The sequence below is a fragment of the Citrus clementina genome, unplaced genomic scaffold (assembly GCF_000493195.1).
Source record: "Citrus clementina cultivar Clemenules unplaced genomic scaffold, Citrus_clementina_v1.0 scaffold_3, whole genome shotgun sequence".
In the NCBI taxonomy this organism is placed as follows: Eukaryota; Viridiplantae; Streptophyta; class Magnoliopsida; order Sapindales; family Rutaceae; genus Citrus; species Citrus x clementina.
In genome coordinates, this window is record NW_006262339.1 from 46,942,235 (window position 1) to 46,958,413 (window position 16,179).

The 16,179-nt window shown below is 36.0% G+C and overlaps 3 protein-coding genes across 3 annotated transcripts; 2 read left to right on the forward strand and 1 right to left on the reverse strand.

Annotated features, from left to right (window-relative positions):
* Window positions 1-2,032: 2,032 nt before the first annotated feature.
* Window positions 2,033-2,912, reverse strand: LOC18048802 (short-chain dehydrogenase reductase 3b). The gene is made up of 2 exons (XM_024187586.1): window positions 2,899-2,912; window positions 2,033-2,810 (listed from the first exon to the last, which is right to left on the reverse strand). The coding sequence occupies exons 1-2, from the start codon at window positions 2,910-2,912 to the stop codon at window positions 2,033-2,035; spliced, it is 792 nt and encodes a 263-aa protein (XP_024043354.1).
* A 3,729-nt stretch (window positions 2,913-6,641) lies between these two features.
* On the forward strand, window positions 6,642-8,924 carry LOC18048803. Its single transcript, XM_006444525.2, has one exon. It carries the CDS (start codon window positions 6,737-6,739, stop codon window positions 8,699-8,701), a length of 1,965 nt encoding a protein of 654 aa, XP_006444588.2. The 5' UTR covers window positions 6,642-6,736; the 3' UTR covers window positions 8,702-8,924.
* A 2,217-nt stretch (window positions 8,925-11,141) lies between these two features.
* On the forward strand, window positions 11,142-15,714 carry LOC18048804 (E3 ubiquitin-protein ligase HEL2). The gene is made up of 7 exons (XM_006444526.2): window positions 11,142-11,673; window positions 12,252-12,551; window positions 12,865-13,073; window positions 13,183-13,231; window positions 13,346-13,435; window positions 13,581-13,643; window positions 13,779-15,714. The coding sequence occupies exons 1-7, from the start codon at window positions 11,506-11,508 to the stop codon at window positions 15,399-15,401; spliced, it is 2,502 nt and encodes an 833-aa protein (XP_006444589.1). The 5' UTR covers window positions 11,142-11,505; the 3' UTR covers window positions 15,402-15,714.
* The last annotated feature ends 465 nt before the right edge of the window (window positions 15,715-16,179 follow it).

Below are 16,179 nucleotides of genomic sequence, written 5' to 3' on the forward strand. Positions count from 1 at the left end.
CATCTGAACACATGTTTAGAGGAGAAATACTTTTAGGTGATGGCTTGACATAGGACTATTAGTTTTGACTGTCTGGTTTAATTAGCTTTCGAAACGTGAACGTTAAGGAATTGTCATGTTGTTGACCCCCAGGTGGTGACAAATTAAGTGTGCAAAATTAAAGGATAATTGTGAGTTTTTGACAAATCACAAACAGTGGGATCAGGGTGGAATCCAAATTTTTTAAAATGTTTCTCGGACGTGCTTTCCAAGTTTCCAGTTTCACTAGGCGGTCGCGTGTATTTCCAATAATAGCCTGGCATGTTCATTATTAAGAATGGGTTTAGATCCGGTGTCAAAAGGTTTGGGCAGCGACTTGGGTTGGCCACTGGTTTAATATTGCATCTGCATGGAACATCAGGTCCCTTGAAACTAGAAACCCACATGAAAGAGATTCCAGCTCGGCTACTAATTGGACACTAGAAACTACATAAAATTGTCTCCCAAGTTATTCTAAGAGCTAAACCGACAGATTTATTAGTTGTATTGGCTTGGAAGGGCATGATCAAGTAATTTTCAGTCTTTTTGTTTGATTAACATATTATATTTGGGCTTTATTTGCTCCCCTATTAAAAACAAAAAAAAAAAAGGAAAAAAAAACAGCAGCATTGGACGCTAGCTAAGAGTGGGCAAATTTGGGTTTGAATCAACCCAATGGGGTTTCAATTTGAAAGAGTTAGAAAAAAGTGATCTGAATTCAAACCGAACTTGTAATTCAATTCAAACTATACTCGAATTGGGTTGGACCGGATCAAAATTTTGGGCTTTTTGTTTTTTGTTTTTATTTTTTGTTTTGAGCTGTTTTACAAATTATTTTAGTTATTAGAAGATAGTTTAATGCAATTATCCCAATTTCGTTTTTTTTATACCAATTTTCAACAAAAAATAAAAAACAACTACCATGAAATTAAATAAATAAAAATTAAAATAGACTACTACTATCAAATCAGATCATATCGGATCGGGTTGGATTATTTGCTCACTCTTAAGTTTATATCTAAAATATTTATTTATTTATTTTTGATTTAGTGTCAATCTGATTGAATTTTCAGATTGCATCAGGTTGAAAGCTCATTAACATTCGATCCGAACTCAATTTTTTTGGATACGATCGGGTCATATCAGGTTATTTGCTCATCCCTAATGCTATCCACATGATTCCAAGATCCTTTTAAAATAAATAGATATATATCAAGAATTAAATATGGAAAGGATTCAATAAGTACGAGAACATTACTTGCAATGATCACGATTCTCTCCTAATCTAATCATGTCATGAGCAAATAATTCAATTATTAATTGGTAGTTAATAAATAAAAAAATAAAAGAAGTTAAATATTACATATATACTACCATTAAAAGATATATAACTAAAAAACTTTAAAAACTCAATAGAGTTCAGATCATAAGAGGATCATATTCCTATTTGCAGGAGCTTTCACAATTAGCTAGTTAACCAAAACGCTACACTACTGAAAAATATGCACCACATTAACGAACTGCACGTTAACTTTACTAGGGTAAATTTTTAGGCAAACTTTATCATTATTACAAATTTTAAAGTTATGTATTAAAATATTTCAACTTTTATTTGAATTTACTATATGCTTTTTGAAAGAAACCTGCATGTCTTGAATAAGTTGCCCGGATTTTAAGACTATTATAATCGCTTACTTTCCTTTGTTCTAGGGTCTATACTTTGTATTACAAGCAAGATGAAGACAAGGTGTTGAGGGTCTGCTAAGCATAAGACGTGGGCGGACAGGATTCATGAACTTTATGATGTGGAAAATAGATGGAAGATAACACTGCAGATTACAAGGAAATTGCACATGCCAAGTGCTGGTAACAAGGTTTGACTTCGACAAAATCACTTAAATTTTACACCTAAGAAATAAATGAATTCCAATTATAACATTAAAGAAGAGGGAGACGGAAAAAAAAAAAAAGGCTACTTGCAACCTGTGAGTCATTTACTATTATCAGCACACATTTAGGTGGCTGAAGAAGAACTGTGATTCACCACCGTGAAGCCTCCATCAACAGCCAAATTATGCCCACTGATGTAAGCAGATTCATCAGAAGCAAGAAATAATGCCGCCTCCGCAATGTGCTTGGCCTTCAAAACAATGCCCTTCAGGTTAGCCAACGCACAACTATTAGCTTCAACTTCATCTGGCCTCAAATTGTAAGCTGTACATGAAAGAGGCGTGGCAACTCCAAACGGGGAGATGCAATTGACTCTGATCCCATAAGCGCCAAGCTCGCTACACGCTGTTCGGACCAAACCAACTAGAGCATGCTTCGATGTTGTATATGCATGTGGAGCTGTTCCTCCAAGCGAAGAGGCAACACTCGTAGTGCAAATGATTGAGCCACGGATATTTTTATCCACCATAGCACGAGCTGCGTGCTTAATGGTTGCCGCAACTCCACAGACGTTTGTGGCCATGGTGTTGCCAAATCCAGTGAGGTCAAGTTCTAGGATGCCTGTTAATGGGCCCATGATTCCAGCATTGCTGAACAAAACATCAAGCTTTCCATACTTCTCCAATGTGTACCTCACTGTTTCTTCAACTTGCTTCTCATCTCGGACATCGCAGTGGTGATAACAAACTTGATCTGTGCCTACAGATGCAGCAACTTGATGGCCTAACTCATCGTGGACGTCAGCAGCAACAACAAAGGCTCCGTGCTCAGCAAATAATCTCACTGCTGCCTCGCCGATCCCGCTAGCTGCACCAGTGATAAGCGCCACCTTACCCTCCATCCTAATTATTGAAAAAATAAAAATCGTATGAACAGAAAAGGCATTAATGGAGATCTGAGGTTGTTAATTAAGTAATAATAGATGGTTACCTTGGGTTAGACATTGGTGGAATTCTTGCTTTTATTGATGAACTTTCTCAAAATTCTAAAAGTCGATCTCTTGGATCTGCTGTTAATGTTGCCTTATGCCGTGTTCCCTCAAATTTATAATCTCTTCTTCTAAAATGTCGCACTGAGCTGAAGATATTTGACCGTGCAAAAACTTTGATAAGTTTGTTTGTTTGCTTTAAAAAAAATAAAAATAAAAATAATAAAATTCAGAAACAAAGAGCAAGAGCACAATCAGCCGTTCATTTAAAGTCAATGGGACTACTGAAGTAACTGTAAAAACTAATCGGAATAATCCTATACATAATTTATACTTTTATAGCGGCAGTGCTGAACATATTGTATGCTCATCATCAGAAAATTTCATATAATTAACACGTATATATAGCTAGCTATAATATATGCTTTAACATGCAAGCTCATCTGTCTTGCATATTAATATTGGATTTAAGTAGCTAGGCTGCGGCGCTCGAGTTAGCGTTATTATTAGCAATAGCGCACTGTGAGAGTAGATACCTCCTGTGCAGGAAGCAGAAATTACTGTGCAGCATTGAGCTTTGAGCTGCACTAATTATTTGGTCCTCAAATCAGGGGATCGTCCGGACACCTTGTTGTATATATATATAATCCTTGAATTATATATTTGAAACTTTTCCACTGTTACTTACTGCCTTGTCTCAACTGGTTACTTTACTTTTTTAACAACTTCAGAAAATCAGAAAGGAAAGTAATTTAGTGAATTACTTGAACTCGCACTTCCTTACCACCCACATCGTTTTCTTTTTTTCATCTTTTTGTCCCCAACCTCTACTGTCATCGTTAGTTGAAGTTGGATTCAAGTTCGTAAAGCATTTCACTTTAACCCTAACAAAATACAAATCTGTGATGTGGGCCAAATTTGTTAGCGGATTGCATGAAGCAAAGGACGTTGCAACGAAATAAAAAGTTTGTCTCGGTTAAGCATTAAATATATTTTTTTATGGGATATTTACACTCTAAATATTATTTTAAATATTCTATAACTCCACACCCATACAATAATTAATAAAAAAAATCAAATTTTACTTTGTACATTTTTTTAAATTTCAAAAATATCCTTACTTGTACTATTTAAGTTACTTACCTTTATTTACTTAAAACACAAATAAAATTATTTAGCACATTAATTTTAAAAGACTTAATATACACTTACAACAATATAATTAGGTCAAGTTATAGATAAATTGTTTAACATAATTTTAGTTATTAATTTCTTATTTATTTTTCTCCAATATTAAATTTTGCACCAAAAATAAATTGCAATGAGAACATTGTAATAAAAAATATTCTATAAATAATTCAAACAAAAAAAGGAGGAGGAGAAGAAGAAAAGAGATGAAGAAGAAAGGTCAAAGGCAAAAAAAAAAAATTCTTTTACAGCACTTTCTACCTTTTTTTCATTTTATTATTTTAAAATAGAAAATACCACACATGCTTTATAGTCAAATTTTATTCTCAAAATTGATTTCCTCATTGTTCGTCAACATATTAATTAAGATGTGGAAAATAAAAAAAATTAGGTTTAAGGTACGAGAATAATAAATTGAATAGTGAATGTGCTATATAAGTGTTCAAAGTAATTATGTAATATTAATTTATAATAAATTGTCCTTAATAGTAATTAATATGATGAGTATTTTTATAATACATATTTTTATAGAAATTAGAGTGTTAAGAGTATTTTTTTAGAGTATAAGTAGCCCCACCTTCTTTTTTTTTACGTCATAATGTCCTTTAAAAAATTTATGATTTATTAGAATATATGTACAAAGGAAAAAAAAATATCTCAAATTGAACAACATACTTGTTTGTTTATGGCTTAGTATTTGTGAAAATTTGTTAGTAGTTTTCCCTTTTTAAATTTAATAATTAAATTGCCACAAATATATTCTAGAAGTATTAGAAGACCCGAAGAATATTATTGTGAGATTTGATGAAGCAGCGATCTGTGAAATATCTACAATAAGAACACAATATTCGTTACTGCAATTTGTGTCGACCAAATTTTTATAATTATAACAATTCTTCTAAATTAAAATGAAAAATAATGTTTGCCAATAAATTTGAAATGAGAGAAAAATTAATACTGAGATTCAGGAGAACTAAATGTGGATTAACTATAATCATGTACTCAAAGGCCTTAGATGTGGACAATCTCGATGAATTTCGTCAAGTGACATGGTCTCATTTTCTTCCTGAGGGATCCTATTACATTCACCGCCTGCATGACCACAACAAAACAAAATGGGCCATAAAAATCGATTATCAAGAACGATATTAATTTTTTTTTTTAAAAAAAAGGACGAGTCTTGAATATACTTGTATTTCGCAGCCAGAAGCATTAATCAACCTGAGCTTCTCCAAAGTCTTCTTCATATATTTCACTATCTTTTGTAATAGGCAATTTAATTACACCTAGCAGACACCAAAAAAAAAAAATGGTCGCCTTCGCCATGGATAGAGGATCAAGTTAGATTTCCTAATGGGGGTTGGGGGGTGGATTTTCTTTCTTCGGTTGCCGATAATTAGTGTCTTTTTTTTTTTCTTATCTAAAGTAAACGAGCATACAAAGAAACAATGACGTTGTGGGTTGTACTTTTATTACCCGAGTTACCGACTTTGGTAGAACAAATCGGAACTCTGAATAGTTATATTGGTAATTCCATAAAACCCTATATGCTTGCTGATGCCTATTTAGTTAATATTTTATTTCACAAACTTCTTTTCTAATTTTTAACACAGGAGATAGAACCCAATTTAAGTTTACAGCCCTCTTCTCTGCTTCTTTTAAAAATGAAATTGCTTATCCACTTAAAAGTTAGTCAATCAAAACTGAAGGATAAAAAATCCTTCACTGATCCAGAACATGTAATTAATGAAGTAACAGTTCAGAATATACTTGATTACTTGTTCTTGTCTTTAATATTCTCTCCGCAAAGCTAACTCGAATGTGACCGTGGAGGGCACTCCAACGCTCTCATTAGTTTGTATTCTATGAGTTTTTTAGTAAATCCGAATTTGATTTTCTTTTTTGCTAATGATGAAATAGTCAAAAGTCCTTCCTCAATCATTTTAGCATGTATTTGTAAGCTGAAAAGGTGGACTTGGCCGGAAATCTTGATTTAGATCTAATGTTATCGAATCTTTATGCTTTGTTTTTAATCGTTAGATTTATAATCTTTTTTTTTTGTCTTATTTGAGCTTTGAGAACATGACTCTGTTAATAATAACGTGATGCTAGTTGTTATATTTTTGGGTTAAACTATAGCTCATATCTATACTTTATATAATTTTATTTGATTTTTTATGTGTTCATGTGGTCCTTTTTATCTTGATTTGGGTATTAAAAGTTCTTTTTTTTTTTAATTCTTTGATGTATTTCATGATATTCCTAAATACATGTAACAATTTAAATTACTGTATGTTTTAACGACTTACAAATGCTTTGACGGGACATTGCACATACCTCTAATCTTATCTTGTATACAAACAAGAATTTAAAAAAAAAAGAAAATAAAAAACCTTCTATATTCAAATTTTATTTTTTAAGAGTTTATCTTCAAAGCTGGCGCAAGAAGTAATGGACTATTTGGCTTCTTAATTATTAATTTCAGAGGGTCAAACTAAATGCTAAAGAACAAAAATGCTACGTCACTACATACGCACAACCCAGGTAACAGATAGAGTCGGTCTATCTTTACTCCACTTTCGCCGCTTATTAAAAAGCCATAGAACCACCACCATCTTCAAACCAACAGTCACTGAACAGTCATCGGTTCAAATGTATATGGAACCGAAAGGCACTATCGTCTTCACCACTGTAGGCAGGCCTTACTACGGCTTCGACGTTTTCTCAATCAAATCGCCATTCGTCAATGCACCAAAATTCCACGAGCATCGCCTCACCGATGGCACTTCCATCAATTTCAACGCCCAGTTTGTCGACGGACAAGATCAAACAATCGCCTTCATCTCCGAGCGTTCCGGTTCTCCCCGTATTTACCAGACCCGACCCGGATCGTCCAAAACGGAGCTGTTACCTTCCATTCCCTGCAGCCTCTTTCACGATCGCCCTGTTGCAAGAAACGACAAGCTCTTCTTCATTTCAGCCCATGAGCAGCCCGACCAAATCTTCAAGAGCTGGTCTGCTCTTTACTCCACCGACCTTAAGGCAAGCAAATTTACCAGATTGACCCCTTATGGAGTTGTCGACTACAGTCCTAGTGTTTCTTACTCTGGCAAATTTATAACCGTTGCCTCTTATGAGTCTCGACCTTGGCCTGGTGAATTCCACGAGCTTAATACGGATATAGTTGTTTTTCAAGAATCTGATCCGAATAAGCGAGTGATTGTATGCGAACGAGGCGGCTGGCCCACCTGGTCTGGTGACTCCACCATTTACTTCCACCGCCAAGCTGATGATGGCTGGTGGAGCATTTTCCGAGTTAGCTTCCCGGAAAATTTAGAATTTCTTGGTTTCCCGATAGCTCCTACTCGTGTGACACCACCGGGTGTTCACTGCTTTACTCCCGCCGCCTTTCACGATGGCAAACGACTCGCCGTTGCAACTCGGAGGAAAAATAGGAATTTTCGACACATTGAGATTTATGATCGCGTATCAAAGGAGTTTTACCCGGTGACTGAGACACTCAACCCGAATTTCCACCATTACAACCCGTTTGTCTCTGCTAATTCAGAGTTCATCGGCTACCATCGATTTCGAGGTGAGTCAACCGAAGGCCAGTCAACCATTCCTCATTTGGAACCGGTAGCGTCTCCGGTTAAAGAACTTCGAATGCTTAGACTCAACGGCTCATTCCCTTCCTTCTCCCCAGACGGTGGTTTGATTGTGTTCAATCATGATTTTGAATTGAATGCTGGAATCAAGATCGCTAAATCTGACGGTTCTAAACGATGGACTCTAATCAAAGACCGTACAGCTTTCTACAACTCGTGGAGTCCCACAGAGAAACACGTCATCTACACATCTACCGGTCCAATTTTTCAGTCAGAAAGAGCGACGGTCCAGATTGCACGAGTTTCGTTTCAACTTGACCCTTCCGATGATAACAATAGGGAAGAAATCCCATGTGATGTAAAGATCCTTACGAAAGAAGAAACAGGAAATAATGCCTTCCCCTCGTGCTCGCCAGATGGCAAGTTTCTCGTATTTCGCTCAGGACGGTCCGGTCACAAGAATCTCTTCGTACTTGACGCTGTCAACGGCGAGTTTAACGGTGACATTCGTCAGTTAACTGATGGGCCGTGGATTGATACAATGCCAAGCTGGTCACCTAAAGGAGACCTCATAGCTTTTTCCTCCAACAGGCATAATCCAGATAACGTTGAAGCGTTCAGTCTATATGTTATTAAACCTGACGGCTCTGGTCTAAGGCGAATCCATGTGGCCGGCCCTGAGGGGTCAGGTGACGTGGACAGGGAGAGGATTAATCACGTCTGCTTTAGTGCCGATGGGGAGTGGCTCTTGTTCACGGCTAATCTGGGAGCAGTGATGGCTGAGCCGGTGTCGTGGCCCAATCAGTTCCAGCCATATGGAGACCTATATGTGGTCAAATTGGATGGCAGTGGATTAAGGAGGCTGACATGGAACGGATATGAAAATGGAACGCCAGCGTGGCATCCAGGCAATCAGCTAGATTTGGGGAAATTGCGTCTCGAGGATGACATTGGAGATAAACTGAGGGGCCAATTTGATGAGCCACTTTGGATCTCTTGTGATTTTTAAACCTATTTTTCACCTCCATTATGTTCGCTGCGATATCGAGAGTACAACTCATTTCATTGGAGTTGTGTATTGTCTATTATCGCTAATTTATGTACGCTTTAAATTGAATAATCTTTAGATTAAGAAATATAATGTTTGTACGCGTACAAACATAGTTGAATAAATGGCTGCTTGTTGTCTCTATTATTTTGTTCCACATTAATATTAAAATATTTGATTTCAATTATACATGTCACACATGTAACAATTAATTGTTTATCTCTAATGTACTATATATTTTCTCCCAACACATCAAAATTTGTAATTACTAGACCACTTTTATTTTTTATTTTTATATTTTTGAATCTCTCACTATTCAAGTATATTATGTTTACTCAGTCAGACTCTAATAATTTTTTGTTAAAATATAACTACATACAGTATAATGTTGGATATACACAAAAATGCACAAGCAAATTAGCAAATGTCCATGGTTTTAGGTCCAAAAATAAGGTAAAATAAGAATAAGTTCTAATCAAAGATTAGGCAGACGAGACTAGTAGGCCCATAAGGCCTAATGAACATACTTAAGACTCATTACCAATTTAATAAAAAAGTTGTCGTGCGAATTGCCGCGTAACATTCTACATGTATAGAATCACACCGTGCAAACATGCAAGCTAGCTAAAATACTTTCCTATTTTACAGAGGACATGCAAAACAGATTTATGGGATCATTAAATTCATGTGATGGTCATACATTAAAAAATTAAGGCATTATGCTTCATGCTATTGATGTCGTACAAAAGCATATACATGATATATGCCTTACATCATGTCACTCATCATGCGATAAATGTGTTTCTCGTGCAGTACAAGAGGATGCAAGCCACTCCTTTAAGACTCACTGTGAGAGGTGTGATATAGAAGATAAGAGAGCGATCCAAGCTAATTATCTAATAAAATTATTACGGCCTAAATCCACTTGGGGGATATGGGCTCATGATTTTTTGGATAATATAATTAGCCAAGGGTTTAAGTTTTAATATTTAACATAACTAAGGACTCTTTTAATAAATTCTAAGATTATATATATCGCATAAATGATGATCATCATTTTGTAATTATTTACTATCTTGTTAGGTGGGGGAGGGGGTGTGTGTATATACACACACACTATCTGATTATTTAAAAGATAATATCACAATTTACATGCTATTGTGACTCTTCAATTCACTAATGCAAACTTGAATCATAGACACATAAACTTATATATGTAGAGACAACGAGTATTAAAAAGGAGTCAATAATTATTGATATAAAGAGTAGAGAAATGATTGAACTATAATTCACATAAGGGGATTGTGATTCATATAAAGATAACAACTTAATAAGTTATAGAGAAATAATAATTAGAGTAGCCTTTTGTTATGGACGGTCCTCCAGCCCCCGCACCATATTCCTCGGGTGTGATCCCTTTATTATATATTTTCCTAACATATTTTTCTCTAGCTTTCTTTCTTGTGTCGTTTTGCAAGTATTCTTCCTTAGAACCATGAAAAGTATTATTGCTTAAAAAAAAAACGTAGGGTACAATTTCCTAAATTCGCTCCAGGGGACACGTCAACAGTCACAAAAGCTCTCTAGAAAACTTCGTTAAATTGATACTTGATAAATTTATAAGCTCGATTAAATGATAGATTTTAATAGTCTCAACTTAATGCTAACATGGTAAATTAATAATTTGATAAGTTTATTAAATGATAACTTTAAAAAAATCTTGTTTTTTTAACAGGCCTCAAATAATACATAAATTAATAATTAACTAATTTGAAACTAAATACGTATAATCTATCAATGATTTTATGTGTCATACTGGTATAATGCTTTACGCATTTCATTGGTCATTGTTACTTTCTTTATACCTTTCAGATGAGAAGCTATTGTTATATTCTATGTGCTATGTTAAGAGAAATAAGAGAGAGAATCAACTTAATATTTTGGCTCCAAAAAGTCTTCTCTTATAAGTTATTATGTAATCACGGTCTAGCCAAAGGATTAGTAAGTGAATGATTCATTCAATTATATAAGATTAAATTATAATCGTATCATACAGCTTCATAGAATCACTATATTCTTTAATTGCACTACCTCTATATTTTATAAAAATTTATAGTAGGAACATGATATTACTCTATAAAAATTAATGATTATTAATTTACCAATATATTAATATTGACTAAATTAATAATTTTAAGACTATTAATTTATCAAGGTTCTACTTATATATATATTTTAACCATAACTAATATATTTGGATAGAACTAGATAATATTGTATAATTTATTAAATAATTAATAGGATTATGATTGTCTAAATAGCTAATTGTATATAATTGGTTCTCATGTCAAAATTACAGTCATGGACCCGTATGTAAACAATTATTGATACTTCTTTCGTTTAAAGGGAAAAAAAGGAAGAAAGAAAGACCTCAGCCTTCACTTATAGAGTCAACCGATTGGTTTGATCCCGGTCCACAATTACGTTGATAAATCTATAATAAATTCTAATCCCAAAATAAAGGTGATTTCCGGGCTTCCCCTAGGCAAAGGCAAGTATATTATTATTGCGGAGCCCCAACAGCCCCTTTTTATTTATTGTTCGGAGACTAATATTTGTATACATCGCCATCGAAAAAATCTACCATCGTTCCAGATTCATCTGAAATCATCATCCGACCGCGTCTATAAAGATTTTGCCATACGTATCCTCTCTGTATTGTCATCTATATTTTGAAGGTGAAATTAGGTTTTGATCAAGAGAAGATGGACGATAGCTGCGCGGTGTGTGCCGATACTTTGGAATGGGTTGCGTACGGGGGGTGCGGTCATCGAGAAGTGTGTTCGACATGCGTGGCTCGGCTCCGATTCATTTGCCAGGACCGCCGTTGCTGCATCTGCAAGACCGAAAACAACGTCGTTTTTGTCACCAAGGTCTGTTAGGGTTTTCCCTCTTTCAATTACCGTCAACACTAACAAATAGATTTCATCATAATTCTGCTATACATTATTTCAACTGTAATTCCCGGCTGCAATATTGTATCTTGTCAATGTCTTTGTCGGCGTTCACTTTTTTCGAATTGATATTGCTATGCTACTGTGTTGTATTTACTAGGTATGAGTAGTTGTAACTCGCCCTCTAAAAGTGTGCTATAGATTTGAAGACACACAAATCTTAATGTTATTCATATACAAGCTAGATATTGTAAATCCAAGCACTGGATTTCCCTTGAAATGATGAACGTGATATGATGGCTTTTGAGCTTTGATTTAAGTGCGTCTCTCTCTGCTTAATGATGTGCCAATAGAACACGTTACTAATACTGAGAAGTTGTGTGTTGTGGCATTATATTAGTTATTAAAATTTGATGTTTGTATGACTTTCTTACTGATGTCAATTACTAAACTTAAATGTTTAGACAACTAATTTCTGTTTAGTTTGGTGAATGTTGATGGAAATCCATTTGTACTGATTAATTTACGAACTTCCCTTCTGATTGATTTCTTTTCAGGCTTTAGGTGACTATACCAGGATGATCAGTGACTTCTCAGTCTTGCCAACTGAATTGAGGGAAGGCCGAGTAGGTTCATACTGGTATCACGAGGACACACAGGCATTTTTTGATGATGTTGATCACTACAAGATGATCAAGGCAATGTGCCGGCTTTCATGTAGTGTGTGTGACAACATGGAGGGACCAAATGATGGGTCAAAGCGACGGGCTAGGTTTAGAAATATTGAGCAGTTGAAGGGCCATTTATTTCATCGACATAAATTGCTTATGTGCAGTCTATGTTTGGAAGGACGAAAGGTGAGATTTATATGTCTGGCATCTTGTTCATGGAATTTTTTTTTTTTTTTTTGGGTGTTTGCCCTACAGAAGTGTTAGAAATATATCTATTTAGTGTTATTTTTCCAAGAAATAGTCCTCAAAATTGATGCCACTTGGCTCCTTGTTTACTGTCTTAATGAAAATATGGCCACACACCTTTTTTTTAAAAAAAATAAAATTTTGGCCTTGGGTTGCATGGTCTCAATATTTTTTTTGCATGTATTAGTTAACTAAATCTATGTTCCTTCTGTTTAAAGCATTATTGTCTCACCAATTTATTTGAACAATACAGGTATTTATTTGTGAACAAAAATTATATACTAGAGCTCAATTGAATCAACATATAAACTCAGGTGATTCGGTGGTTGATGGAACTGAAAGTGAAAGAGGCGGCTTTATGGGGCATCCTATGTGTGAATTTTGTAGAACCCCGTTCTATGGGGATAATGAGCTGTATACACATATGTCCACAGAACACTATACTTGTCATATATGCCAAAGGTAACGTGTGCCCTTTTTTTCTCTCCTCCTAATGAAAACTTTGTGAATATTCATTTTAGAACCATTAGGACTTTAAATTGTTTCTGTGATTGTTTGTTGTTATATGCAGGCAGCATCCAGGTCAATATGAATATTACAAGAATTATGATGACCTAGAGGCGAGATATATTCTCTTCTGTCTTTGATTCTGAATGGCATTAAAATTTTATGCTGCTTCGTGATTGTTTTCAAACTAAGAGCGCCTTATTAACAAGCGTTGTTGACTGGCACAGATTCACTTTCGTCGAGATCATTTTCTCTGTGAGGATGAAGCGTGTCTTGCCAAAAAGTTTGTCGTCTTTCAATCTGAAGCAGAGATGAAGGTAACCTCTTAGACCATATGAATATTGAAGGTTGTATGCTTTTTTTGCCGGGTTACTTCTGTGTGTTCTTGGTGTAACCCTATCAATCTCATTTTTGATCTTTTACCACATTAGAACATGGTTTGACTTTTTTCTTCTTTTCCAGAGGCATAATGCAATTGAACATGGTGGGCGTATGTCTCGTGCTAAACGTAATGCAGCTCTTCAGGCATGTTTTCTCTTCCATTTGTAAATGCAAGGGGATCTGATCCTTTGTAATTATCTTTGTTGTTGCAGTTGAATTCTTGCATCCTCTATTTCCCTGCTTGTTTATTTTTTATTTTTAACAAATTTTGTGTATCAGATCCCAATTTGCTTTCGTTATCGTCGAAATAATGAACAAGAACATCGTCGTGGAAGGGGACGGACATTTCATCGCGAGTCATCTGATGTTAATGAACTTTCTATGGCCATTCAGGCAAGCCTGGAGACAGTTGGTGCTGATAGCACTTCTTATGATCCATCATCTTCCAGATCACTAGTCTCTGATCATGGAGATGCAGAAGATATTGATACACTCATTCAGCCATTTGAATCATTGGCAACAACCGATTCTGAATTAGCTTCAAGATACCTTCAAGCCTTGGGTCAAAACTCAAGGACAGCACCTCTGGAAGAGTCTTCTTTTCCTCCCCTTCCCATGGCTTCCAGCAGCAGTCAACAAAATCCCAGAAGTAATTCGGAAGGTTTGCCTAATAGCATGGCAGCACATCTGCGGCGCAAAAATAACAGAAATGTAACTGTTCTCCATGCAGGCCTTGGTTGGCCATCAGCAAGTCAAAGGCCTGTGCTATCATCTAATAACTCAACCCAACCTAGGCGTGCAGCAAACATTGGATCTGCTGTGTCACAAAGTTCTAGTGGTAGCCGTACTGTGTCGTGTAAAGCAGCTTCTGCTCAGGCTCAGGTACTGGCCCAGTCAACAGCAGTTTCATCTGCTTCTTCAAGGAACTCAGGCAACATCAGAAGGATAACCCACTCTGCATCAGCTCCAAATCTTGCAAATGGATCAGTAGAACCTTCTGTTTCTGATTTCCCTCCGGTTTCTGCAATGAGAACTGACAAAATGCCTTCGATAAGCCAGCCTGCGCCGAGTGTTGAGAATATTCAAGCTGCAAACAGATCTTTGGTAGAAAGGATGCGTGCTGCTTTTGAATATGATGAAGACAAATATACTGCTTTTAAAGACATAACTGCACAGTACCGGCAAGGTTTGATTGACACGAGAAAATATCTGGAATATGTGAAGCAATATGGCTTGTCACATTTAGTTCTTGAGTTGGCCAGGCTCTGTCCTGATGCTCTGAAACAGAAAGAGTTGATCGAGACCTACAATGCTACTTTGCAAGGGAATAATCAGTTAGACAATGATTGGGCTCACATCAGTGTCCGGGCGAAAGATACTAATGGCAGCAAAAAAAGCAAAGGGAAGTCTGTGGCTACTGAAGCCTGTAAAAATGATAAAGGGAAATCTACCGTGGCTAATGACAGTAATTCTAAGCATGCAGTAGCGAATAATTTTTTAAGCACTGTTAGGGAACTGCAATCAAGTTTCAAACCTTCAGAAGAAGACGAGGAGGTATTGTCTAAGGATGGATATCGTGGTGCTAAAGGAAAATCAAAACCAATGGTGGATGAGCAGCTTAGGGGTCAGAATGACTTGACATCTGCTGGGGGTGGATCTAGTCAAACTTCTGTGGATAGGGGTGGTGGGGGAAAGCAACGGAAGAAAACCTCAAAGTTCCACAGAGTACGGCTTGGTGATGGCTCAATGGCTGCACTTTTGGATCTAAAAAATTCTGATACTGGACCTGATCCTGAGCCATTGGACAGCAGGTTAGATGGCAACCAGAATCCAGCTGAAGGATTACCAGTCCCTGTGCGTGGTGTTTGGAAAAGGGGTGGAGGTCACAAACTCTTCTCTTAAAGTGATGGTTATATGAAATCTGAAATTTTTGGAAAGTGGGAATATGTTTTGTATCGATCCTTGGATTTTAAAGCTTTTCGTCATTTTCAAGTTGTTTTGGCATCTGCGTTTAAGCCGTTTTAAGTCTGTCGGCGAGGGAGTTTTGTTGCTTGAATGGGCTCTTTGCCTTTCATCGAAGTATCATCATCACATATGAAAGTGTGTATATACACTACATAAATAAGAATATACTACAAAATTTGAGGTCTTGTGTTTTGGGTTTGATATAATTTGTACGAGTTTTTCTTATAATTAAATGCAATAAATTTGTGTATTTCATAGAAAGTACCGGATTTATTTTCGGAAAATATATGATGACCTCCGAAGGTAGCGAACTGGTGCGGTGAATCGTAGTGATTGAACTCTCATTCTCGCCCGCCCAACTCCTTTTGTTTTTGATTTTTTTGTTTTTCTCAAATGTACATGTTTTCAAGTAACATTTTATTCTCCCCCTTTCTCTCTTTTCCTTTTTTAAATATATAAAATATAATAACAAATTTGTTGGCCCACGCAAATCCCACACCAGGCCGCGAAGCTTATCAGAATACTAAACAATACATTGTAGATGTTGAGCTCCGTTGGCGATTTATTATTTTATTCCCTCCGAACCCAAACGAAATACAGTATTCCCTCCACTTGTATGAGCTTTGGTGTTTTTTTTCACTCTTTTTTCCCACATAACTCTAAGAGGAGACAGATATATAAATAAAAAGCACATCCTCAACCACTATCTGCAATA

What these genes read in the sequence shown, in the direction of transcription:
- LOC18048803 (XM_006444525.2), top strand. Translation starts at nt 6,737, where the DNA reads ATGTATATGGAACCGAAAGGCACTATCGTCTTCACCACTGTAGGCAGG.
- LOC18048804 (XM_006444526.2), top strand. Translation starts at nt 11,506, where the DNA reads ATGGACGATAGCTGCGCGGTGTGTGCCGATACTTTGGAATGGGTTGCG. An exon ending in ACGTCGTTTTTGTCACCAAG is followed by an intron (nt 11,674 to 12,251) that starts GTCTGTTAGGGT and finishes ATTTCTTTTCAG; the next exon opens with GCTTTAGGTGACTATACCAG. An exon ending in AATCTGAAGCAGAGATGAAG is followed by an intron (nt 13,436 to 13,580) that starts GTAACCTCTTAG and finishes CTTCTTTTCCAG; the next exon opens with AGGCATAATGCAATTGAACA.